The 27,750-nt window shown below is 42.2% G+C and overlaps 1 protein-coding gene across 7 annotated transcripts; it reads right to left on the reverse strand.

Annotated features, from left to right (window-relative positions):
- Window positions 1-1,053: 1,053 nt before the first annotated feature.
- Window positions 1,054-27,700, reverse strand: LOC105014427 (apoptosis inducing factor mitochondria associated 3). Of its 7 annotated transcripts, none has more exons than XM_020052970.3 (22): window positions 27,327-27,700; window positions 20,384-20,430; window positions 20,055-20,271; window positions 15,320-15,530; window positions 15,029-15,138; window positions 14,784-14,893; window positions 14,017-14,061; window positions 13,833-13,929; window positions 11,601-11,713; window positions 11,134-11,220; window positions 10,797-10,888; window positions 10,531-10,661; window positions 10,223-10,338; window positions 6,571-6,642; window positions 5,989-6,052; window positions 5,769-5,845; window positions 5,371-5,488; window positions 5,181-5,279; window positions 4,518-4,593; window positions 3,117-3,221; window positions 2,815-2,835; window positions 1,054-2,576 (listed from the first exon to the last, which is right to left on the reverse strand). In XM_020052970.3, exons 3-22 carry the CDS (start codon window positions 20,083-20,085, stop codon window positions 2,534-2,536), a joined length of 1,818 nt encoding a protein of 605 aa, XP_019908529.1. In that variant the 5' UTR covers window positions 20,086-20,271; window positions 20,384-20,430; window positions 27,327-27,700; the 3' UTR covers window positions 1,054-2,533. The 7 variants fall into 7 exon arrangements, with proteins under 7 accessions (XP_019908529.1, XP_019908527.1, XP_019908528.1 ...); XM_020052968.3 differs by having other exon boundaries at window positions 20,360-20,430; XM_020052969.3 differs by lacking the exon at window positions 27,327-27,700 and adding an exon at window positions 25,953-26,225 and having other exon boundaries at window positions 20,360-20,430.
- Between the last annotated feature and the right edge of the window lie 50 nt (window positions 27,701-27,750).

Raw genomic sequence — 27,750 nt, forward strand, 5'->3', positions numbered from 1 at the left:
ATTTATCCACATATGTTCAGACAGGCGACAAAGTAAAGAAAAAAATTAATTTGTAATGAGGGGTTTATGCACTGCAACATCTATGATTAACATTCATAATGTTTTTGCAATGTATCTTGCAAATCATTTTGTTGTTACAGAGCTAATATCATGCCTCATTTATACAAATGTAAAGCAAGCAGGAGTTGAGCAATGCTAGAATTTCTTAAGGCTGCATCCAGCGTAGTCAGAGAGAAGTCCATTTAAGCAGCAGCTGCTAGTGAAGGAAATTAACCGAATCAACCGAAAGAGGTTAATTGGGGGGAACACTGAAATTGAAGAGTATCTGTGTTAAAAAGAGGAAATTAGAGTGAGTAGCAGAGGAACACGAGGTCTTACCTAAAGATATAAAAACTCAGGCAAACCAGTGGCCTTAAATGTGGCCGAACCGCCTAAGAATTATCACATAGAAATAACATTGATGTCCTGGACAACTGGTCAAGAAAGGTAATTGATATTGAACATAGAAATCTATATCTGAATGTAGGTATACACAGAAGACTTAAAATATACAACACCACATTCCATGAATGGATCTTTGACCTCCTGGGCACCATCGGCCCGTCACAGGACACCGTTACTCACACACCAAAGGTGGCTCAGCTTCATCTGTGCCTGAGGTGAACTAAGTCACAACTCTTTTCAAAACATATGTTCAATTAATAATTTCCAGGCATACAGATTTTCTGAGATTTCCCAGAGACACACAACATCCTGAAGACCTGAAATATGTATATTTTATAAAGCATATTCAATTTTCCCTAAAGATTGTCATGCTGAATGTCAAAAATGCCTCGACGTATCCCACTCTTTCCTATTGTATTAGGATATATATATTAAGCATTTTACACTTTAGTCTGAAAGTAAGAGTGACAAAAGATCAGAGAACTGTTGCTGAAAGAGCAGAATGGATTCTAATCCATGCCGCAGCAGAACATGTACCAGAGGCAAAGGACCACCCTAGACCACACTCAGCCCTAGTTTGGATTCCAAGATATACTGAGAGAAAAGAAAATTGTTCCAGACTTTTATTTCAAAGTTTCCATTACAAAAATACCATTCTAAGCTTCTCTGTATGAAGAACATGTCTTTTAAATGCTGTCCCGTCTTTCACCTTAGGGCTCAAGTATTTCGTAATCTTCAACATGCCAAAACAGAGATGGGAAAACATCCTCCGCTACACGTGTAAGGGGATTATCAGCAAGTTCTGAAAAACAGACATCTTCAAATACAGAGAACATGGTAAGAAAATAAAAGCAACAAATTGATATATTTTTGCAACAGGACCATTGATATACGTTTTAACAATGTGACCAGGCCTCAAACCTCAGTTCCCTGAGTTAGTAACATAGAGCATTCATAGGTGACGACTTTCAAAAGCATCCTTCAGCAACTATGACACAACCACATCTAAACAACAGAAAATGTATGTTTTGTTAGAAAGCACAGACATGTACTGTTCTATTGCGCAAGCATTTACATGAAGAACAATTCAATTTCTCATTTGTGCAGTATATGGACCAAGTAACCAAAAAGAAGAGGTACATTGTAATCCTTGAAGGAGTTATTTGTAGCATCTTGTGAAGAATTCATGCTTTCTGTGTCTGTGTGTCTGTGTGTGTGTAAGTGCATGGGCGTGGTGTGTGTGTGTGTCTGTGTGTGTCTGTGTGTGTGTCTGTGTGTGTGTCTGTGTGTCTGTGTGTGTGTAAGTGCATGGGCGTGGTGTGTGTGTGTGTGTGCGCACATGCGTTGGTGTGCTGTAGGCTTTAGGTTGGGAAAGGGCCATTCCATTTCTGCAGATTATGTGGCCTATTGCATGACACTTTGCATGGCTTTAAAAGAGTATTGTGCAGTTGCAGATGCCAATGCAAAGCTGACAAACTAAAGAATTGGTTTTATGCAGTTTCTTGTAGGTAACAATGTACCTGCTTCTACAAGAAGGGGGTCAATCTATTAGAAAGCCTATCATTGTACATTCCAGATATATTATAGTTTTTAGCCCTGTGGCCCAGACTCAACCATAGAAAACCTAAAACTATACAGCCCTCTTTTGGTACCGTGTACTGAGAATTATAGCTATATACAAAGTTGCATGTACAAAAAATGTCAATCCCCCTCTCTGGCCCCTTATAAACAAAGTGTACAGGTAGTTTTATCATGCAGGAGCACAGAGACAGCATCCAGGATTGCTTCCCTATGAAGTCGCAGAATGTCGCTGTGAGCACACAGACCTGCCTGACGGTATTGGACCGTGTTATGACCATATATGGCTCAGGTTATTGGTAAGAATGGTATGTCCATTCCAGTCCATCACTGTGGAGGTTCTCTGTCTCAGTCTTGGTTCCGGAGTAGTGACCTCAGAAGTACCAGACAGAGGTCTGCTGCTGTATGTCCACAGTATGGCTGCTCTGCATCACATCAGCAACAGAAGTGTCCACAGTTCAGTGTCCAACAAACCCCAGAACCGAAGAGTGCCTGAAACATAGAGGCTCGCTCACTGCGATCCCTTGTCGATCAACCAAGACATGTCCCCTGTCCTGCAACATGAAGAAAACCAAAAAATAACTCACTCAGACATCACAGAGCATGTTAGTCAGTTGGTGCAACAGTGATGTGAATATAGCCAGGGTCATAAAACAAAACTGGGGACTTGAACAGCATTTTCGATTAAGGATGATCTTTGTATTATAGAATGTTTCACACAAGGCCTCATGAAATAATTGTTAGTGGAGAGATTGAGAAAGACATCTTAGAAAGGCATCTTAGTTTTCGTACTTGCGTTGTCGGGTTAACATCCTTCATTTTATGAGTGCACAATTGAAATAAAAGGATCAACATTAGAGACAATAAGACACTGTTTACAGTAAAGCATTACCGTACACATTTTAAACTTACAGACACCTAGTAGCAAATGTATTCTAACCCTCATCACCTTATTCAAATAGGAAAAGTTTATCCCATATAGTGTAGTAACGTTTTAGTACATAAGACAAACTGCTAATAGTACACAATTGCTCATCTAAAGACAATCACAACCTCAGTGTAACCTTAATTAAGACAATAGAAATGATACTTACTCCACATCTCGCTTTCTTATTGTCTTTCCGGACCCTAAGACCTCTGCTACACGGGATACAATGGGGTCATAGTTCATGCTGGCCACAGCAATCACCTCCTCACTCCTGTAGGTGGGGGTAATTAACCAAAGTTATTTTTAAGGGAAGAATCGGTCAAGGCTCCCACTGGGCACACGACCTGAACTCATTATTCATTTGCACCTTTTAAATTGCCAATTAAAGCTCAATGTGGATTGCTCACAGGATTCAACTGGTGTGTTTTGGCTTGGGTCATGCTTCTAGTGCCTCGGTTTCTGCAATCACTGTTGCTAACTGTGCCCAGTTACACTCAAGAGACAGATAACGTATACGGTAAAGTTTAAAAATAAATACAAAATCTTCCTTCCCCCAACTTCAGCTTTGAACAAGTCAGTGGTTTCAGGCGAGGCAGGAAAGAAATGGGCCGATATCATGGAGCTGTCTTAGCCTGTGAGCGGTGAATCCGACAACTTTAGTCGGGGGAACCTCCTCACTAATCTGTCCCAGTTTGATGGCTTAGAACCGCAGATCTCTCCTAATCAGCAAAAGGAGTCTAGTTTCAGCTGAAGCTTGTCATTGCTGTGGTGTCCCAGAACTATCTTCCTGGGAAAAGCTAGTGCCATGGACAACTTTATCCTAGGTTTGGCTGTAACAGTGGTGGCACAGTGACACCTTCGTTCAGCCTGTTGCAGGTGTTGGACCAAACAGACAGAGCATATTGGACAAGTCGATATCCCTATGCAGCATAAAACAGTACCCGTCTTCAATCCGGCCACTAACAGCGGTTTCCACTGTGCAAGACAGCTAACATATAGCTTTGGGGGGCAGTCTCCCTTCTCTCACCAAATGGATGTTCCCGGGTTAAAAATGTATAAAAATAAGAACAATAATCTAAAAAGAAAGTGTTAAAAGTGTGGTGCAGGTCCCAGTGTTTTCCAGTGATCTGGGCATCCATGTTGCATCTATGTTTTCTTGATTTCCCTATCTCTTATCAAGCCCTCATGTGGTCCGAAAGGTGTGATCGAATAATTACTTTAGGTCAGTGTTTCCCAATCCTAGTCCTGAGGTCCCAAAAAGTTTTTGTTTTTGCGCTAGCACTCACACACCTGATTCAAACGTTGGCCCACCAGTTACACACGTGATTGCCAGGGCAAAAACGATAACCTGCAGCCCTTTGGGTCCCGAGGACCAGGATTGGGAAACCAACCTGTGGTGACCTGAAGTAATTGTTTCCTTCTTCAGGGATCAATATAGACATTAACTAAATATTATTAGTGTCCAGTCTTTGGAAACATTGAACCCCCCCTGGATGGAATAAACACACAACAACAACACATAGAATAAATGCATTTCAGTAGATATAGCTAGGGTTTGGACACATACCTGGTGTAAAATGCCACAAACTTCAGCTCATCCAAGTCCCCTTGGATAACGACATCATCAAAGCCCTCTCCGTAACCTTGGTAATAGAACAGGCAATTACAGTAAAAATAGTGCACTAGACACATCCACCACACATACCATGATGGCATACTTCATTCCTATCATGACTGCAAAGCCTAAGTGTCACAGCTAGGTGGCAGTACAAAAGATCTCAACAGAGATCGGGAGCAAAGGCATTTAGGAAGGATTACTATTTGCACATAACTTTTTGCCACATATTCAGTCCCAACTTGCCAAATAATCAATAGAGAAAATAAACAAAACATTTAGAACTTAAATGTTATAAGGTTCAATTCTAAATGGTGCTGGCAGCACGATTTAGTGGCCAAGAACAGAGGCTGCGGATCTGACTTATCTCGGATCTTTCCTTCTACTGACTATGAATCCTAAAAGTTAACTGCATGTGCAGGATTCTCTACATATATTATTTTTGGTAGCTGGTTGCCACAATTGCTTCATCCTAGAACTCAGAACTTAAACATCCTAGGACTATACAGATTGTTTGGGGTAAAAAGCCAAATTGACATGTGTCACTGCCAATGCTGACAGTTCAGCAGGGGCTTTGTAGAAAATGCGCTAATTAAAGGGTGAGTCTCTGTTCACCTGCATAGCGTATGCTTTTCCCAAACATGGCCGACCAGAAATAGGGCACCGTTTTGATCTCAGTGGGTCTTCCCATCATGCCAAGTGCTGCCACTCGCCCTGTCAATAACAAAACACAGAAATGGGCCTATGAAAAACAATACACTGGTGAACGAATGATCCCTTGAAAAACTCCCACTTTAACACTCACCATGCACATGGGCCATTTGCCAGTGTGGGATGTTCACCTTCTTATTGCTGCGCCCCAGAAAGGGAAATGTCACAATGTCTCCTCCAGCAAAGACACCTTCGACGTTGGTCTGCATTGTCTGAGGGTTAGAGGGTTATCCAGAAGAATACAGGAGCCAATGTGGAGATCAGGAGGATCTCTTACTTGTAGACAAGCCACCTAACAAATTAGATGTTAACTGCAATTTTCCTGTCAGCAAATCCCAGCTCACTGGCTCTGCAGAAGTCACAACATTGTACCATTGCAACAGTGGCAAGGAAATTGGTTGAATGGATTTTTAATTAAATGAATGCATTCAAAAATGCTGTTATATTGTTATTATTGTAGCTCCAGCGACTCATCACTGTTGTAGTTTCTACCTTGTTGACAGGCACGAAACCCTTGGAATCCATGTGAACTCCGCTCCCTTTCAGGAAGCCAGTGGCTGGGCGTGATCCTGCAGAGGGAAGACACACCATTCATTCTTTACCAGGGAATCAGAGTGGCATTAGTGGTTTGGACTTAAATGTACATGACAGTCCTTCACGTCCACAGAAAATGGTGGCCATTCCTTTCTCTGAGCCACTGTAGTCGCCTCACCTGTGCCAATGACACACACGTCCGCCCTGAGTACCTTCCCACTCTTCAGGAGAACTTCTTTCAACTGGAACATAAAAATGACATTGACAGTAGTGAGGCAACACACATCACCACTCTGTTGCCCTCAGCTCTGCTACTTCTGTTCCTGAGTACAAAGTTCATTGTACTCATTGTTCATTCAGTTTCTTTTTTCTTTTTTTTTTCTTTTTAAGCCAATGTTTTTTTTTTTTTCTTCCTCTGCCAAACTCCAAATGGAGGTTGTAGTGGGTTGTAATCTCGCCTGCTTATTCAGTTGGCTGGCACTGTTGTTCACCTGAGTCAGTCATGCCCATTCATCAGCATTCAATGGCTGCATCCCCATTCCCCACCCCTCTCCTCAAGTGTATCCTTGCACACTTCCTGTCATGGATTTGTGTAATAATTCGCATACGAAGTTTCCACTGTTGTGAAAATTCATGACTGAAGTGTGCATGGTAGAGAATCTGGGCAAAGCCTAAAAATGGGCTTGACTGGCCAGCAGGGAGAAGGAAGGAGAGAGCCAATGTGCATAATGTCATGCTGTTTCTCTCACTTTCGGAATACCTGTCCATGATGGCCAAGCATCTCCGATACCTCGTTCAACATGTAAAACTTCACCCTGTTCGTCTCAAACAGCTGAAAAGACAGAGACAGACAGAGTGACAGAGAGAGAGATAGAGAGAAATTGTGATGTGTTAAGGTTCAAAGATCGAAACACATAGCCCTGTTACTGTTGCTAATGGCTCGCTGGTGGATAGGCTTACTATGAATACCCTCTTCATAAGGGATTGTCACCACAGTAGTATGCATTACAATGTACACCAATCAGCCATAACATCATGACCACCTGCCTAATATTGTGTAGGTCCCCCTTTTGCCGCCAAAACAGCCCTGACCCGTTGAGGCATGGACTCCACTAGACCTCTGAAGTTGTGCTGTGGTATCTGGCACCAAGACATTAGCAGCAAATCCTTTAAGTCCTGTAAGTTGTGAGGTGGGGCCTCCATGGATCGGACTTGTTTGTCCAGCACATCCCACAGATGCTTGATTGGATTTAGTTCTGGGGAATTTGGAGGCCAAGTCAACACCTTGAGCTTGTTGCTGTTCCTCAAACCATTCCTGAATCATTTTTGCTTTGTGGCAGGGCGCATTATCCTGCTGAAAGAGGCCAATGCCATCAGGGAAAACCATTGCCATGAATGGGGTACGTGACAAAGTAATGGCATCCACATGAATGGCAGGACCCAAGGTTTTCCAGCAGAACATTGCCCAAAGCATCACACTGCTTCTGCCGGCTTGCCTTCTTCCCATTGTGCATCCTGGTGCCATGTGTTCTCCAGGTATGTGATGCACAGGCACCCGGCCATCCCCATGATGTAAAAGAAAACGTGACTCATCAGACCAGGCCACCTTCTTCCATGGCTCCGTGGTCCAGTTCTGATTCTCACTTTCGGCAGACAGGGGCACCCGGACTGGTCTTCAGCTACGCAGACCCATACGCAACAAACTGTGATGCACTGTGTTCTGACACCTTTCTATCTGTACAAGCATGAACTTTTTCAGCAATTTGAGCTACAGTAGCTCGTCTGCTGGATCAGACCACAGGGTCCAGCCTTCGCTCCCCACATGCAATAATGAGAGATGCTCAGACCCAATTGTCTAGCCTTCACAATTTGGCCCTTGCCAAAGTTGCTCAGATCCTTACGCTTGCCCATTTTTCCTGCTTGTAACACATCAACTTTGAGGACAGAATGTTCACTTTCTGCATAATAAATCCCACCCACTGATAGGTGCCATGATAGCGAGATTATCAGTGTTATTCACTTCACCTGTCAGTGGTCATAATGTTATGGCTGATCGGTGTATGTCTGTTCTCACAGTCTCCCTGAAAATGCAGACACACACAACACACATGCACATACACAATCAACCCACACCGGAACAACAGCGCTATCAGAAGATATTCAGGTCCCTTTACTTTATGATCACAATTTAGGATTACATTTGTTTTTTGGGCATCAATCTACACACAATAATGACAAAGAGAAAACATTTTTAGAAATGTATTGAAAATGAATCTGAAATAAGTATTCAGAGCCATGACACGCCAAATTGATGCATCCTGTGTCCTTTGATCATTCTTGACATGTCTCTAGAACTTGATTGGCGTCTACCCGTGGCAAATTCAATTGACTGGACATTCTTTAGAAAGGCAAACACCTGTCCATATAAATTATTAAATCATTCAGTACAAGGAACTCACAATAGAACTCCAAGATATAACTATGTTTAAGCACTGAAACTGAGGAAAGTTATCAAACATTTTCCTAAAGCATTGAACATTCCCAGGAGCACAGTGGGCTTCATCACTGTGAATTGGAAGAAGTTTTGAACAACCAAGAACTAGAGCTGGCCAGACTAATCTAAACAACCAGGCAAGAAGGGCCTTGGTTAGAGAGGTGACCAAGAACCCTGTGGCCACTCTAGCAGTTTCTTAGTTTCCATGCAGAGATGGGAGGACCTGCCAAAAAACAATCATCTCTGCAGCACTCAAACAATCATGCCTTTATGGTAGAGTGGCTGGACAGAAGACACTTCCAAGCAAAAGGCATATGACATGGAGTCAGACAAATGGTACTTAATCAGCATGAGGAAAAATAACATGATTTTAGGCCTGGTTGCCAAATCTGTCAAAAACATGGTACCACTCATCATGAAGCATGGGGGTGGGAGCATCATGCTATGGGATTGCTTCTCCGTAGCAGAGACTATGAGAATGTTTAGGATTGAGCAAAGTATGAATGAAGCAAAAACAGAGGTCCTAAGTAACCTGATCCATACGACACAGTACCTCAAACTGGGGCAAAGATCCATCTGTCAGAACGACAACAACAATAGCTGGTGTTGTCCCCTTTGGCTGAAATAAGGTCATGTAGCCGTGTCTTGTAACTGTTTCAGAATCTCATATTGACTGGGGGGAATTTTTGCCCACTTGTCTTTGCAGTACTGCTTCAACTATGTCAGGTTTTAGGGATTTCTTGCATGCATGAAATGACTGAGATTCTGACTCAACCATTCCATAACCCTTTATTTCTTCTTTTCTGTTGTAGCGTTGGTCGTGTGTTTTATATCATTGTCCTGTTACAAGACCCATGTTTGGTTCAGCTTCTGCTTTGTGACATATGGCCCTTTAATTCTCCTCAAGAATTCTCTGGTACAATATGGAATTCATGGTTGACTCAATTATAGTAAATTTGGTCCTGAGGTAACAAAGCAGCCCCAAACCACAATGTAGCTGTCTCTTTGCCTTACGGTTGGTATGAGGTTCTTCTGTTGCAGTGTTATGTTTTAGCTAAACATGGTGTCTGACATTGTGGCCAAACAACAACTCCTGTAACTATGCCTTTTTGTAGAGAACTCTACAAAAAGGCTATGTTGTAACTGAATACAAAACAATACCTCACAAAGAAAATAGTGCTAGAAATTGAACTAAACAGAGATCAACTAATGAAAACCAGGTGGGTGAACAGGTGTTTAGAATTTGGGTGATTGGGAACCGAGGAGAGAGTTGTGTTGATGGTGAACGGGAGGTAAACTATGAGTTGGTCTCATAGGTTTGGTGCCCATTTCAAATTTTAGCCATTTTATTTGATGTACATTAGAGGTACATTTTCTGCATATGGAAATTGAATGTCTGTTTATTTAAATTGCAAGGTTTCCTTTTATTTTTAATGTGATTTGTTGTATTGGATTATAGTTATCAATGAATGTGGTTGGAATTCATCTCAAATATCCATGGGTCTAAATATGTAAAAAAGACAACTTTCCTGTGGACGCATGGCTGTACACAACATATTTAGGTTTATTTTTTTTATAAATTGGCATTAAGTTTCTAAAAATGGGTTTTCACGTTTTCATGTTATTATGGGGTATTATAAGTTAAGTCCATAACACAACAAAACGTGAACAATGTGAAGGAGTCTGAATACTTTCTGAAGGCACTGTACAGTACATCCAGTTAAATTTGGTAGGAAAAATAACTATTAGGCAATATTAACTGGTCGTCAAATAAACGTATGAACACCGATGTGCACCGATTGAGCCCAATGATCATGAAAAACATTTAAGGTGTATGTTTTCTGTGTTGCCATGGTGATTAAGTTGTTCTGAAGGGAGTAGGGAGGAGGCAGAGCCTGATTTCCCAGGGGAGTCCTACCTTCATTATGGCCCTGCCTACTTTCTCCCCCAGAGCTTTCTGGAATGGGATTGCTTCTATCCCAATGATGGAGACGGAGTGGGCTTTGTCGGTGAGGGCAGCAGCCACTTCCATTCCTAACGCAGGAAACAGAGGATTACATATGCAGTACAGGACACATTCACAGATTGAAGTGTTCCAATTAAAGTTGCACTATGAATACAAAGAATCCTAACAAAGGTTCCACAAACTGCAACTTTGAATGCATAAAAAAGCACAACCCCTTAATAAGGCTTATATATACCGCTTGGGTTTGTCATCTTTCTTACCAACAAATGATGTTCCCACAATCACAGCATTCCTGTTGTTGGCCAACCTGGCTACACAGTTGGCATCTTCAGGGGTCCGGAGGTGAAACACGTTCTTAACATCCTGGCCTTTGTAGTTCATAGGCTTGGGTCTTACAAGATACATAATTGGTACATCATTCTCAGTAGAAGAATAAGCTATGTAAACACTGGTCATGTCAATTACAAAATAATTAAATAAAATGTTATTGCTTTCAACTGCAGAAAGTTTCCAGGTTAGTCCTCACTTGCTTCCTGTGGCAATGAAAAGCTTCCTGTATTCCATCCGAGAGCCATCTTGAAAGGTCACAGCCCGCGTCTTGACATCCACTGCCACAGCCTATCAGATCCCAGAATTCCCATTTAGAAAGAGAACATGGGACCAGGAAGTTACCACGCAGATCTGCTTATATCACTTACTAGTCGAGCATACTGTAGTAAATGTTCAAAATGGAAAACCCAAATCATCCTACTGGAACAAGTTGAGACGGATTGAAACTCCCTGTTTGATTCTGTTTAGAAATGTCCTAATTCCCCAATGGGGAATCCAATGACAGCCTATACAACCAATGTTTTAAGTCTCACCTCCTTCTCTGTGAGCAGCTCGATGTCGTGGTCTTGGAGGAAGTCTATGGATCGCAGCCGGAGCTGCTCTGCTGTGCTCTCTAAGGACTGGGGTGGGGGGGACAATAGTTACGCCTCACCTCAGCAACACAACAGTCTGGAGTTAATGGGATGACGTTAAGTTGAAATGTTATGCGCTCAGTTTACAAGTGTCCATTTTCTGAAACTAATACAACACAGTTTTGTTGAGGTCATTATCAACTCTATCCCACACCAGGTCAGAAAACAGTTTTTTCATACATATCACTTCCAAACGTCAACATTGACTGGGAACCGTATTACCTCAAGATTACAGATCATAGGTGGGTGGGTAAAACATTCAATATGACAGCATCCTCAACTCGATAAAGTTTTCTGATGGTAACTAAATCCTCATGAGGACAGTCTTTATATAGTCCGTGCGGTGGGATCTGGATCTCTGTACAAACCTTACTCAGTTTAGGCCTGTCATAAGGCGGGTGCTTGTCCATGGTGCACATGACTATCCGATCGGTGAATCCCTCCTGTCTCAACGTTTCAGCGCACACCAGCCCAGCTGGACCTGGAGACACCACATGCAGGTTGAGCATTTACATTTGAGTTTTTATCAGACGTATGTTTGTATACACAGGAAACGCCATAGGTTGGTATTGTATTTTGGGGTGGTCTTGGTCAATGGATCACAGGATTTTCAACCTTTTCCAGGGGGGTCACATTGAGCTGTCTGTAATATTGGGGGGGGGGGGGGGTCATGACCACTGTCCCCACTATTTCTATACCCCTATACCCCTCCAGAATTATTGGCACCCTATGCAAATACAAACATAAAAGGCGGCTAAAAATGTAATTGTTGTTAATCAGCTTGATTACAGGTGCAGGTCATATAATTAGAATATCATCAAAAAGTTGATTTCTTTCAGTAATTCCATTCAAAAAGTGAAACTTGGATATTATATTCATTCATTACACACAGACTGATATATTTTAAATGTTTATTTCTTTTAATCGTGATGATTATAACTGACAACTAATGAAAATCCCAAATTCAGTATCTCTGAAAATTTGAATATTACTTAAGACCAATACAAAAAAAGGATTTTTAAAATGTTGGCCAACTGAAAAGTATGAACATGAAAAGTATGAGCATGTACAGCACTCAATACTTAGTTGGGGCTCCATTTGCCTGAATTACTGCAGCAATGCGGCGTGGCATGGAGTCGATCAGTCTGTGGCACTGCTCAGGTGTTATGAGAGTCCAGGTTGTTCTGATAGTGGCCTACAGCTCTTCTGCATTGTTGGGTCTGGCGTATCGCATCTTCCTCTTCACAAAACCCCATCGATTTTCTATAGGGTTAAGTTCAGGCGAGTTTGCTGGCCAATTAAGAACAGGGATACCATGGTCCTTAAACCAGGTGCTGGTAGCTTTGGCACTGTGTGCAGGTGCCAAGTCCTGTTGGAAAATGAAATCTGCATCTCCATAAAGGTGGTCAGCAGCAGGAAGCATGAAGTGCTCTAAAACTTCCTGGTAGACGGCTGCGTTGACCTTGGACCTCCGAAAACACAGTGGACCAACACCAGCAGATGACATGGCACCCCAAACCATCCCTGACTGTGGAAACTTTACACTGGACTTCAAGCAACATGGATTCTGTGCCTCTCCTCTCTTCCTCCAGACTCTGGGACCTTGATTTCCAAAGGAAATGCAAAATTTACTTTCATCAGAGAACATAACTCAGCAGCAGTCCAGTCCTTTTTGTCTTTAGCCCAGGCGAGACGCTTCTGACGCTGTGTCTTGTTCAAGAGTGGCTTGACACAAGGAATGCGACAGCTGAAAACCATGTCTTGCATACGTCTGTGCATGGTGGTTCTTGAAGCACTGACTCCAGCTGCAGTCCACTCTTTGTGAATCTCCCCCACATTTTTGAATGGGTTTTGTTTCACAATCCTCTCCAGGGTGCGGTTATCTCTATTGTTTGTACACTTTTTTCTACCACATCTTTTCCTTCCCTTCGCCTCTCTATTAATGTGCTTGGACACAGAGCTCTGTGAACAGCCAGCCTCTTTAGCTATGACCTTTTGTGTCTTGCCCTCCTTGTGCAAGGTGTCAATGGTCGTCTTTTGGACAGCTGTCAAGTCAGCAGTCTTACCCATGATTGTGTTGCCTACAGAACTAGACTGAGAGACCATTTAAAGGCCTTTGCAGGTGTTTTGAGAAAATTAGCTGATTAGAGTGTGGAACCAGGTGTCTTCAATATTGAGTGCTGTACATGCTCATACTTTTCATGTTCATACTTTTCAGTTGGCCAACATTTTAAAAATCCTTTTTTTGTATTGGTCTTAAGTAATATTCAAATTTTCTGAGATACTGAATTTGGGCTTTTCATTAGTTGTCAGTTATAATCATCAAAATTAAAAGAAATTAACACTTGAAATATATCAGTCTGTGTGGAATGAATGTATACATTATACAAGTTTCACTTTTTGAATGGAATTACTGAAATAAATAAACATTTTGATGATATTCTAATTATATGACCAGCAAAAAAATTTGAGTTACCTTTTTGGAATACCTATAATAAACCAGACACACATTGTACCAGTCCTAGTTTGAACATGAACAAACATACCTCCACTTACCAGTGGTTAGTGAATGCAGTACAAAGCAATGATAAACACCTTACCTGAGCCTACAATAAGGATGTGACTGAAGCCAGTGCTGGAGTTAATGACTGCTGAACATCTGGCCATGGCCTTTGACCTTTTCTGTGACTGAAGATCCTGAAACAAAAATGTTAGTCAGGTCACAGGTCAACAAATTGGGATAAGTGTAAGTTTGAAATCATCAGTTTTAAAAGGTGTTTTTACCTGTTTGTTAGCACGAATGATCACCTTGTCCTTTTCAACTCGGACCTGAAGCAAACAAACATGAGCAATGTGTACATGGTTTTGACAAAGCTTAAAGACATAATGTGAAGGCAAGGAATGTGAAGGCAGTGAATGTGAATGCAAGGAATGTGAAGGCAGTGAATGTGAATGCAAGGAATGTGAAGGCAGGGAATGTGAATGGCCGGGAATGTGAATGGCAGGGAATGCGAATGGTAGGGAACGTGAATGGCCGGGAATGTGTATGGCAGGGAATGTGAATGGTAGGGAATGTGAATGGCAGGGAATGTGATGGCAGGGAATGTGAATGGCAGGGAATGTGTATGGCAGGGAATGTGAATGGCAGGGAATGTGAACAGCAGGGAATGTGATGGCAGGGAATGTGAATGGCAGGGAATGTGTATGGCAGGGAATGTGAATGGCAGGGAATGTGTATGGCAGGGAATGTGAATGGCAGGGAATGTGTATGGCAGGGAATGTGAATGGCAGGGAATGTGAACGGCAGGGAATATGAAGGCAGGGAATGTGAACGGCAGGGAATGTGAATGGCAGGGAATGTGAACGGCAGGGAATATGAAAGCATGGAATGTGAATGGCAGGGAATGTGAATGGCAGGGAATATGAAAGCATGGAATGTGAATGGCAGGGAATGTGAATGGCAGGGAATGTGAATGGCAGGGAATATGAAAGCATGGAATGTGAATGGCAGGGAATGTGAATGGCATGGTCAACCAAACAACAAAGGTCACCTGGAAGGTGGGCAGGCTGTCCAGCCCAGGAAAGTCCTCAATGTCTCCTGTAGCGATGTTGAAACAAGCTCCGTGCCAGGGGCAACGCACATGCCCTTTGGACAAGACACCTGTAACACACAAAGATATATAACCCTGTGTATCATTCACCAATCCATCCCTTGATAATAACACTGTAAAAATAAATATGAATTTCCCCACCAATATTCCACCAAAAAAGCACACCCATGCAGAACGGGACTGACCTTTAACCAGTGGTGCCCCATAATGTGGACACTTGTGAGCGATGGCAGAAAACTCTCCATGTTCTTTAATAAGCAGCGCTCTGCCACTTCCCAAATCAACCTCTCGCATTCTATACAAGGATTAGAGCACGCACACAAAAATACAGACACACAAACACACACACACACACACACACGCACACACGTAGAAAGGGAAAAAAATATGTGAGACAAGGGGAAAAGAAAAAGGTTCAATAAATACCATTTCCAGGTGAATGACCTGGTTTGTGTTTATCTTTTGTTTGGCCTTACTGTCCATTTTCCAGATCCTTGACATGACAAACGGAGGCCTCCACGTAGTCACGGGGTTGGTAGAGCCGTGGGGGGGCAGAGTCCTCGTCAGAGCAGTGTCCCAGAGCGCCGTTGGGTCTGCAGTCAGAGAAGGGGCTTGCCTTTCCATTGGGCGACATCACGTCTGTGTCCTTTTCTTTGTCCAGGAGGGTTAGCTCCACTTTCACCTCAACTACAAATGACAGGCCACAGACCAACAGAAAATGGTCAGCCTGATATGAGCCCAGCGACAATATCAATAATAAATGTAATAACTAAAATATATAATAATAAAGTACAGGTCATCATTTTCACCCATTGCCCTCACCAGCATCCACTGACATTCATCTGAATTTTTCCTTTGATTGCAGCGTTCAGCGTCAGACTCCCCTACGTGAAGTGTTCTGAATGAAACTGATGTGACCGTGAAAATACTTCATCAGGAAAGAAAAATGGGTGCAGATTTACTGTGTGACACCTGGTGTGTGAGCTTTACCGCAGGCTACACATAATATTTAGCTGTACAATCTATTTAGGCTCACTGGAACTTCCATTAAATATTTGCCTGAACACACGTTAACAGGGATGTGTGGGTTTATTAGTCGCGAGGTGCCCACAGGCATTGGATGACACCTGATAATTTGCCTCTGGGGTTGGTATTCCTGCATTTGAAGAAGTGGTTGTGTAACCCGTGTTCACTGCAGCCAGCTTTATCTCTTCGGCTGGAAAAATGTGCTGACCATCTGGTTCCTACACAGTAATCTGGCTGGAATGTTCACCTGCTGAGCAAGTCTTAATTAAAATCAATGGAAAATCATAAGAGTGACTGCAATTGCGAGAGAGGAAAGGGGAGAGGCATCAATCCCAAAACGTCTGGGATCTTTTATTCTGAAGGAGAGATCTTCATGTGGGATATTACGTAAGAGAATTCACAATTCGTGTTCGATTTGCCATAGCAATATTGTTTATACAAATGTATATATACATACAGTGAGGGAAATATATTTTTTATCCCCTGCTGATTTTGTATGTTTGCCCACTGACAAAGAAATGATCAGTCTATAATTTTAATGGTAGGTTTATCTGAAATAAATCATGTCAAAAATGTTATGAATTGATTTGCATTTTAATGAGTGAAATAAGTATTCGACACCTCTGCAAAACATGACTTAGTACTTGGTGGCAAAACCCTTGTTGGCAATCACAGATGTCAGACATTTCTTGTAGTTGGCCACCAGGTTTGCACACATCTCAGGAGGAATTTTGTCCTACTTCTCTTTGCAGATCTTCTCAAAGTCATTAAGGTTTCGAGGCTGACATTTGGCAACGTGAACCTTCAGCTCCCTCCATAGATTTTCTATGGGATTAAGGTCTGGAGACGGGCTAGGCCACTGTGCTTCTTCTTGAGCCACTCCTTTGTTGCCTTGGCCATGTGTCTTGGGTCATTGTCATGCTGGAATACCCATCCACGATCCATTTGTAATGCCCTGGCTGAGGGAAGGATGTTCTCACCCAAGATTTGACAGTACCTGGCCCTTCCATCGTTGTCCTGTCCCCTTAGCTGAAAAACACCCCCAAAGCGCAATGTTTCCACCTCCATGTTTGACGGTGGGGATGGTGTTCTTGGGGTCATAGGCAGCATTCCTCCACATCCAAACACAGCGAGTTGAGTTGATGCCAAAGAGCTTGATTTTGGCCACAACACTTTGACCCAGTTCTCCTCTGAATCATTCAGATGTTCATTGGCAAACTTCAGACGTGCCTGTACATGTGCTTTTTTGACCTTGCGGGCGCTGCAGGATTTCAGTCCTTCACGGCGTATTGTGTTACCAATTGTTTTCTTGGTGGCTATGGTCCCAGCTGCATTAAGATCATTGACAAGATCCTTCTGTGTAGTTCTGGGCTGATTCCTCACCGTTCTCATGATCATTGCAACTCCACAAGGTGAGATCTTACATGGAACCCCAGGCCGAGAGAGATTGACAGTTATTTTGTGTTTCTTCCATTTGCGAATATTCGCACCAACTGTTGTTACCTTCTCACCAAGCTGTTTGGCGATGGTCTTGTAGCCCATTCCAGCCTTGTATAGGTCTACAATCTTGTCCCTGACATCCTTGGACAGAGTGTGCTCCTAATCTCAGCTCATTACCTGTATAAAAGACACCTGGGAGCCAGAAATCTTTCTGATTGAGAGGGGATCAAATACATATTTCACTCATTATAATGCGAATCTTTTTTTACATGCGTTTTCTGGATTTTTTTGTTGTTATTCTGTCTCTCACTGTTCAAATAAACCTACCATTAAAATTATAGACTGAACATTTTATTTGTCAATGGGCAAACATACAAAATATGCAGGGGATCAAATACTTTTTTCCCTCACTGTATCCTTCTCTTTATTCTCATATTATAAAATCCCATCCTGTGTTCTTTTAGTGTTTCTAGATTTCAGTGAAATGTTGCCTCGAAATATTACTTATTATTATGTTAAAAACCAGTTTTCTGTGTTGGGATGATGTGGGCTGCCTCAGCAACACAATGTTGTGGGTGTATACCGGTCTATTCATATGAAAAGAACCTCTCCAAAGGAAATAGCATGCATTTCTTAAACAGTTTGTTTCAGATGTTTCAGAACAGTTTTCTTTTTACATTTTCTCCAATGCATGCTTTAGCAAAAAATTAAGGTCCAACATTCATGATAAACATCATTTGGGTATGAGTTAACAGAACATAGCTTTTAGAACTAAGATTGTTACTGGAGAGTTAAATAATTGAAAACATCAAAAGTAAGCAGCAAAACCCATTCATATGCATTTGCAATTATGTTTTTTTAATCAATATTACCATATAAGGTGTATATCTGGCTTCACCGCCTGGATTGGGGCTCAAATATGTAAAATACTGTCCTAAATCCTTTTATCTTTAACTTTTTGTAGCTGCTCATGATTAGAATTTCTTCCAGTAGTGCAAGCTGCATTGTTTTTAAATGATGCCAGCCTAATTCAGGGACCTTTCTCTCCACTGAAATTCTGCAATGCACCAAAGAGCCATGAAACCTCTTGACAGCAAAACTGAGTGAATTGTATACCTTTGAAGAAATATCCCCTCCTTCACCCAGACACCCCGCCTTCACCCAGACACCCCTCCTTCACCCAGACACTCCTCTTCCACCCAGACACCCCTCCTTCACCCAGACACCCTTCCTTCACCCAGACACTCCTCTTCCACCCAGACACCCCTCCTTCACCCAGACACTCCTCTTCCACCCAGACACTCCTCTTCCACCCAGACACCCCTCCTTCACCCAGACACCCCTCATTCACCCAGACACTCCTCTTCCACCCAGACACCCCTCCTTCACCCAGACACTCCTCTTCCACCCAGACACTCCTCTTCCACCCAGACACTCCTCTTCCACCCAGACACTCCTCATTCACCCAGACACCCCTCCTTCACCCAGACACCCTTCAGTCACCCAGACACTCCTCTTCCACCCAGACACCCCTCTTCCATACAGTCACCCCACTTTCTCTTTGTCCTAATGGTTTTCACTGATGCGTTATGCACTGTTTCTTTTAAATGGTTGCTTGCCTTAGAAACTAGTATGTATGTACTTTACAGTTTGCTAAAACAGTTCATTGTTTGGTTTCTGATGTGTTTGGTTTCACATCAGATTATACTAATCATAATCATCATGAAGTAACAATAAGTAACTCAATAATAATCAAGTAACTCAATAAGTTATTTCTATAGCCCTGACTCCGACCGCAATGAAAAGTGCATTGTAGGAACATTTTATGAGTTAATTACAATATTTTGTTATACAGGAAAAATGACAATGGAATACAACTGTAATAAAAAGTGTTTTCCTGACGGTGTGATGCTGCATTCTAAATAAAGATTTAAAAAATATGAATTAATTCAGCAATGTGTAAAATCCAGGATGGTTATTTTCTTAACTAGACTATTACTCATCAGCGCTCTGTCCAAGGTTCTGTTCAGGGCCCCATTTGTTTCCTACAGAATCTGACTAATTAGACCTTTCACAGTGAGAGACCTCAGTTCCAACACACCACCCCCTGATATATCTGCTATAGCAGCAGACTATCCCTCCTAAGTTTCCTACCCCCTCCACTAAATCAATTTTAGCTGTTGGAGTGGTATTGAAGTGGTTGTTATTGGGAGAACTTTGTTTCATTTACTTTTGTTTTGTAAATCTGCTGAAGTAGATCAAAATGTATCAACATTTAAAAAATGTAAGAGTATGCAGTGATTTTGCTGGAAGAAACAATCACTTACTGTCCTTTCAATAAGTTGACTGCATTGAAACATTTATATATATTTTTGAAATAGCCATAAATTGTGCCATGCATTTGACTATGTAATCCCCTTGAAGGCTATGAAATTGAGAGCATTAAAATTCCTCCTCCAGAAAACACTATGCTACAAAGGCAGTCAGGAGAAGAGCTTGCATGACCTATATGTAGCCAGTGAACAAGTGCCAATTATTCCAGGATTTGGAAGCAGGGCAGGACTAGGGGTACAAAATTCCATGAACTTTCAATATATTCCCTGGCTGGAGGATTCCCATAATCAGGAGAGAATCAGCAGGAAATACAGAAAGCTCCAGCCAGGATTAATGGAAAACATGAGTTCATCAAAAGATCAAGAGATCCAACCCTAAGGTTTAAGAGGGGGTTAGCAGAGGTCTGGCCACCTGGTTTGCTTTTGGAGAGGCATCCTCCCATGATGGGCCCAGGGTAGAGCCAGGAGGCCGGTCTGGAGGAAGCCCAGCGGAGGTGAGGGGAGACGGGGTCAGATCCGAGGGTTGGGCTGCTGGGTCGGGAGGTAACGACGACACCGCTGAAACGGGGGAATCAGTACGTGCAGGTCCAGGCCAGCCATTGTTGACATCAACTCCTCCACATCACCACCTGGAAGTGGAGAGAGGGAACAGGAGTCCGGTGGAAGGAGGAACAAAGAGATTCCATATTACATAGAGCCTCCGAATAGCTCCCTCACCGGCCTCCGCTGGAAAAGCCCTACCATCAGTCAGCACCAACATGACTTGTTGTGGTTCTTTGTGAGTGCCTCTGCAGAGAGAGAGAGAGAGAATGTGCGTCTGTGTGTGTATGCATTTATGTGAACCACCAGGCATTTTGTTCATATTAGTTTGCCTAAGGATTGTGAACAGTTGACATTAACCTTATAACAATGCTCTGAATTAACCGAGATGATGAAGGATGAAGGGCAGTGATAAGAGGTGTCAGGGTCACTGCATCTAACCAAGGTCACAGCATCTAACCAAGGTCACAGCATCTAACCAGGGTCACAGCATCTAACCAGGTCACAGCATCTAACCAGGGTCACTGCATCTAACCAAGGTCACAGCATCTAACCAGGGTCACTGCATCTAACCAGGGTCACAGCATCTAACAACGGTCACAGCATCTAACCAGGTCACAGCATCTAACCAGGGTCACTGCATCTAACCAGGGTCACAGCATCTAACAACGGTCACAGCATCTAACCAGGTCACAGCATCTTACCAGGGTCACCGCATCTAACCAGGGTCACAGCATCTAACAACGGTCACCGCATCTAACCAGGGTCACAGCATCTAACCAGGGTCACAGCATCTAACCAGAGTCACAGCATCTAACCAGGGTCACCGCATCTAACCAGGGTCACTGCATCTAACCAGGGTCACCGCATCTAACCAGGGTCACCGCATCTAACCAGGGTCACTGCATCTAACCAGGGTCACCGCATCTAACCAGGGTCACAGCATCTAACCAGGTCACCGCATCTAACCAGGGTCACCGCATCTAACCAGGGTCACCGCATCTAACCAGGATCACCGCATCTAACCAGAAACAAAAGGTGAAACAAAAGTCAACCTTAGTTGTTACCCAGCTAGATGCAGTAAATAAGAATATTTTCTTGGTCAAGTTACTTGGTAAAATAAGGGTAAAATAATAATAATATTATAATAATAGACTCAGGGAAGAACAGCTAACGTTATTAGCTGGTTAGCTTCTGTTTTGCGATACAAACTGGTTGACTCAGAATAGACTGGATGTAAAAGATAAGTGTTTTGTTTATATTATCAAAGGCAAAAATACCAATCCATTAAGAGCCTCGCAGTATTTTGTATAAATACTTAATATGTCATTCCCATAGAATGATAGGCCAAATTTTGCAGTATGTGCCATAGCCTGGAGACAACATTAACTACTAACACCAACCATATACTTTTCTAGCCATTCATGATTTTGAGAACCATGGGCAACAGCATCTAACCAGGACTAACAACCCTTGACATTCATATCACCATCCATAATGCTCTCACAGGCATTGTGAACATCTTTCTTTCACACCGCTCCCAAAAAAAACCCTTTATCATCAAATTGTTTGAAAGGGACTGGGTGTCTGGTGGACTCTCAACCTATCAGAATCCAAGCATATCAAAGAGATCCGTCTTCTTTTTTCTTTTCTTTGATGTGTCTGTTATAGAGTCCCAAACTCGGTTCCCTAAGGTTGTATAGGGGAGCTTCCATTAATATTCCTGTGCGATCTGCCCTCCAGCAACACTTGGCAACAACATAAAGCTGAGAAAAGGTTCCCACCGGTTTCTACACTGGTCTTTCCTCTATCTAGCTAATGTGTGGGTGTGTGTCTATGTGTGTGTGTGTGTGTGTGTGTGCGTGCCTGCTCATGTGTCCTAATGCCCTTAAAGTAGAAGTAACAGTGTTAATTGGTAACATTGTCCATGTACATTATCACTTAATGTTGCATACATAAGTGTTGCTAACAGCTCCTGCTCCTATTCACTTTCGTGTCGCGGTGCTTGAAGGGAAGCAGAGGCTCCATGCATTTCAAAACCACCTTTGTTTTGCTGCCACCCATTGCCCACACAACCCTGCCATAACTTGCGGAATTTTGACCCACTTGAAGTTGCTAAACAATTCAGTTGTTGATCGGAATATGAGAGCAGTACTTGAGTACAGTAACAAGCATTCACATGCTAGTAGTATTGCCCAAAGCAGTGGGACTCATTTTCGAGAGCTAACCAATCTTTGGTGGGGCTACTACATGGAGTACTTGATATTCGGAGCACAGCTCAATGTCCTTGAATAAAAAAAAAAAAAGAAGCTTCCACTGTTGAATAGAGCAAAGTTCCAGAGACAAAATGAGACCGTGAAACACCTTTTGCTCAGTAAGACGTATATGTGATGTCATTGCTGTCATGCTGTTACATAAACAGTGTTTATATACTGTATTTCATCATACATTTCAAATGATCCTAAAATATTAAAGCAGTGAAGAAGCAACATGGTCTCTTCAATAATCAGTCCCATTTTAAAGGAAAGTATAATATGAGCATAGTAAACCACTGGTGTCCTGGTTCTTTTGGGCAGAATGTGGGAGTCTGTATATCCCACACGATTTCTGAAAATCTCCATGGCAACCATGAATTCTTTCCCACACTAATTTTACAATATACCACCCAAGACACAGTATACCACAAAATAAACAGTATACCAGAAAATAAACCATATATAATACTAAAGAAACAGTTTATCACTAAAGAAAGAGTATTTCATTCCTGAAATAGTGTACCATCTATCAAACGGGAAAGAGGCTTTTTGCACACCTTCCATCAGACACACATTTACTTTGATTTGTTGATGAGCTGAACTGAAAGCTCAGCTAACTAACCACAAGCTTAGCAACTACACAAAAAAGCTTGCATCTGACGGGAACAAAGCTTAGACTTTTTCTCAGGTTTGCTATTTTGTCTCCAGCAAACCAACTCTTTCTCAAAATTGCTTGTGGTTGTGTGACAGATTCATTCTATTATCTACAGTGTGACCACCCACTGATAACGCATCTAAAAATGACATTTTCTCAAGGTGTCGCCGACTTGGTCAGGGTTTTGGGTTTGATTCCCATGGGCGCCAATCCGAATATATACAGTCAGTACGGAAGTTGCTAAATAAAATGACATAGATGTAACACTTCCCTATGAAGAAATCGTTTAGGGTCAAGAGCTTAACGAAGACTGAAGAGTCCGTCTTGCCATAACAATAATACCACACAAATTCAAATGTAACGAAGCTGTCGTTCCGGCAGGGCCGAGATATTTTGTGCTAACCCAAAGTAGGTTAAGCAGATTTGATTCTCACAACATATGACGCAGATTCCAGTTGCTCACCGTTGCGCCCGTCCCCAAGCAGTGCTAATAATCCTTGCTGCAAACAAGCTGTCAGTTTCACTCACTTCTCTCCACAAATGTAACACTTTTTCAATGGAATGCTGCAGGGAGTTTGCCATTGTGGCTTAACCCTCCACTTCCCGGCCACTCCAAGACACAGAGGACCAGAACTAGTCTGATGGGCACATCCATCACTCAGGAAAGGGTATGTGAATAGGGACTCTGGATTTTGTGATCATTTTGCGCCACCACAGCCCCAATAAGTTATCTTATCTCTGCCCTGGTGCATTGGAGTGGTTGGTGTCACTCAGTAGGCATATTTGGTTAAACATCCAGGAGAATATTGTCCCATCCGTGTCATTATGAAGCCCATCCACAAATCAAAAACATCAGGCAGCATTGTGCCCCCTGGGGACAATAACACAACATTAGCCATGCCCAAACCTCCTCACAGAATCAGTGAAATCCAGAGCCGGTCGTCTCAGATAAACATCAATCAAATTATTTTGGGGTCTCAAGCATGTGGCGCAATCATTCCTAAAGGTGTAATTTCCACCATCATTTGGTAAAAGTCATCACTTAGTTGTGGTCAAGATCTCGCCAGTAATTCTATGCAAAAGTGTGTTTTTTCTCTGTTAGCATGTCGGCCCTCAATGCCGTATATTGGGTCTATTCAACTCCCGTCCTGGAAGGGAAAAAACATTCTCCTGTCATTTTATCAGAGACTGAATCAGACCCAAGTCAACCCAAATTCAGTTATCTACCAGGTAGAAGCAATCTGTTTAGACAATTCAGGACTAGAGGTGAAGAGCCCTTACAATTCACCAACAAGACAACCTGTCCCTCAAGCACGTGCGACTGGTCAGTTGTATTTGCAACATCTCAACCAGGTAAATCTGTCCCCTGTCTTAGATCCACAGCTTATAAGGACCAGAATTTGCGACAAACTAACAGATCCCTCAGGCCTGGTGTGTGACCACATCTCTACACCTCTTCGCAAAAATACAAGATAAGCTTGAGGAATTGTTTTAAGATAGTGTTAACCATTGCTTGAGCAGCTTTTTTGGTATAAGACATTTAACAGCTAATTAGCATGTTTGATTCTCATGAGCTTGATTAAGGTGTGTGCAGTGAACCTCACTTTGAAAGTTCCTAAAATGCCAGAAAACCTGCAGCGCTGATCAAATCCTTGGCTTGTTTAGCCTTAAGCCTAGTTTATACCTAGCACTAACTTGTACCCATCGTCCTGATCTTGTCAACGTGCTGATAGATGATTAAAAGACACGGTAGATGATTAAAAGACACTGTGATCTGATTGGGATCAAATCTTCCAGAGCACCTCCAGAGGTCAGGCAGGAATTGTGTCAATGTGATATCAATCAAATACAAACAGATCTGGATGGACAGAATATTGAAATGCTTATTATACCTGCCACTAAAATCGTTGACCCAGACTGCCACTGAATTTAGTAATTATTTTTAAACATTGTTCAAATAATTTGCATTCAGCAAGGCAACATCTAATCTAGTCACAATGTAGACACAGCAGTCAGTTAAGAGACATGTTAATTTACAAAACGTAGACAGAACAAACCTCTATCTGTCTTTGAATCATATTGATGTGATCCAACTAATATTTGCACAAGCTTCTATTGATCAGAAAGCAGGCCCGGGAAATGTTGTTTTTTTGCAGTGGTGGGGTTAAATGATGTAAAGAAGCTTATAAATGACTTTTTTTGTTTCTTCTCAGAGGCTACCCATTTACATTGTATTAGAGCCAACCACACTCCCCAATAAGAGGCTCTAGAAGCATGACAAACAATCCTACATTGTAAGAAAGTTAATTCTCCTTTGTCTTGTACATGCTTCCAAAGTATATTTTATATTTAAGGTGAGCCCCAATTGAGATGTTATGTTGTTTCTCCACTGTAAAATGTGTCCTTAATCAATCAATCAAATGTATTTATAAAGCCCTTTTTACATCAGCAGTCACAAAGTGCTTTTACAAAACCCCCAGCCGGAAACCCCAAGGAGCAAACAACAACAGTGTTGATGCACAGTGGCTTGGAAAAACTCCCTAAAAGGGGCCAAAACCTAGGAAAGGTTTAGGCGCCTTCTGTCATGGGAGGTAATTAGGTTAATTATTTTAGCATAACCATTGCTCCAACATCTAATGCATCTATTATGTCCAATATGAAAGACAGTTTCAAGTATTTACTATAGCTTATAGACAATAATGTTTCCATGCAATACAGGTGAAAGTTTTGACATACGGAATGTAACGTATATGAGCAAAAGTTGTTAGGTCTTGAATGTAACGTATGATGTTTCCATGCAATACGAGCAAAAGCTGTTAGGTCTGGAATGTAACATATGACGTCTGAAATGTGTTTTTACCGTGATCAGGTGGCAGAGGTCAGCTTCTTGAGCTGGTTGTGGAATTCAGAGGCTAACCATTTAGTAGACTTGGTGGGATGAGGCAGGCATACTTCCAGACAAGCTCTATCTATCGAAAATTATTTAACCATGTAAAACCACTCCAAACATGAAACTGAAATTTTAAAGATAAAGTTAAAAAAAAAAAATTATGATACTGAAATTAATTTACTGAAATTAAATGAAATTGAAAACACCACTATCTGTAATAGAACAGGCCCTGGAACATGGTGGCTGAATAGGACCTTTTAAGGTGACAGATACGAAACATATAATGGAGAATGAAACCAATGTGAGGCTGGGAGGGTCACTATAGAGAAACCTCAGACCATTTTGGTGCTACTTTCAGCATTTGCCTCCCAATTAGGCCAAAGGAATTGTGATGTCATGGAAAACCAGAATAGCATTTTATCAAGGGGTGTCCACTCCTGCAGGGGACCAATGTTTCCATGGTCAGAAACAACGACTGAAACAACCAAAATATCAGAGGTGTTTCACACATTCAACACCTACGTGTACATTAATTGCACACAGACACAGGCACATTTAAACACAGGCACCAGTGCTCGCATACAAACACACACACACACACAAACATAAAACTAAACATTAATTATATAAACTCATCCACAAGTACATGGGAATTTTCAGGGGATCCATTTTGAGGATGGATTTTTTTTAATGATGTTTCAATTCATTTATTTACCCTATACACATACACCATTAACCATTTATCTTATTGGGCATACCAAAGCTGATTGCCCTAAAAATCCTACATTTACTAATCCTAACCTTAAATCCAAACCCTTATCTTAACCTCCATAACCTAATGTTTATACCCTAAACTGAACCTAGTCAAATACCTGACCCTAAACCTAACTTCTACCCTAAATCTAGACTTTTAGGTTAATTATTTTCAAAATGGGGACAAGGAAAATGTACATATTAGTCAAGTCTTTCTGATTTAACCAGTTTGGAAATGTTTCTCTCTATTATACAGTTAAGTCCGAAACACACACACTTTCCACTGTGTAAGAGTGTGTTTGTTTGTGAAGTTCCTGGTGTGTGTTGATGAGACTACTTAGTACACTGTGTCACTGCATCACATCGCTCCACTTCTTTAAGCAGGACTGCAGAAATCTGTGGAACTGGCCCAGAGCCAAGTTACTTCCTTGGCTCTATAATGCTGAATGGCCATAGTGTTGAACCACAGGCAGACCACAGAAAGTAGTAAAGTCTAATGATATACCGAACAGGACACTGAGATACCATATCAGCAGTAACAGAATCATAAAATCTTCTCTGGCTGACTGTAAAAAAGGGAATTGATCTTACCCAACAAGCCAACGTGCAGCAGGTGCACCACTGAGTGCTTGACTGTCAAACGTCCCAGTGATCAGCCTTTACGGTGGAGCACCGCAGCATGCTGTAGCACCGGCCCACCAAGAAATCTGTCCGCCCTCCGGGACTGGTGTCTTTTTAACTGAGTATTTCCTACTCCGTATCAGTTCCAGGTCAGCCCGTCTCTCCTCCTGTCCCTGCGATGCAGCAGTAGTGGCCAGGGAAGTGTGCCGTCCCTGTGAAAAAGGTCTTGAGCGGGAGAGTGATCAGGGGGAATTGTGGAAGCTGCTCTGTCGTACTGAGACAGAGCTGGTGAATGCAGCACTAGGGACCTCTGCCAGTTTGTCAGCTGTATGCAGTATTGACGGAGCTGCTGGGTGGATGCTAACACAGCAGGAATTCTCACAATGCTCTCCTC

This window comes from Esox lucius, chromosome 13 (assembly GCF_011004845.1).
Source record: "Esox lucius isolate fEsoLuc1 chromosome 13, fEsoLuc1.pri, whole genome shotgun sequence".
Classification (NCBI taxonomy): domain Eukaryota; kingdom Metazoa; phylum Chordata; class Actinopteri; order Esociformes; family Esocidae; genus Esox; species Esox lucius.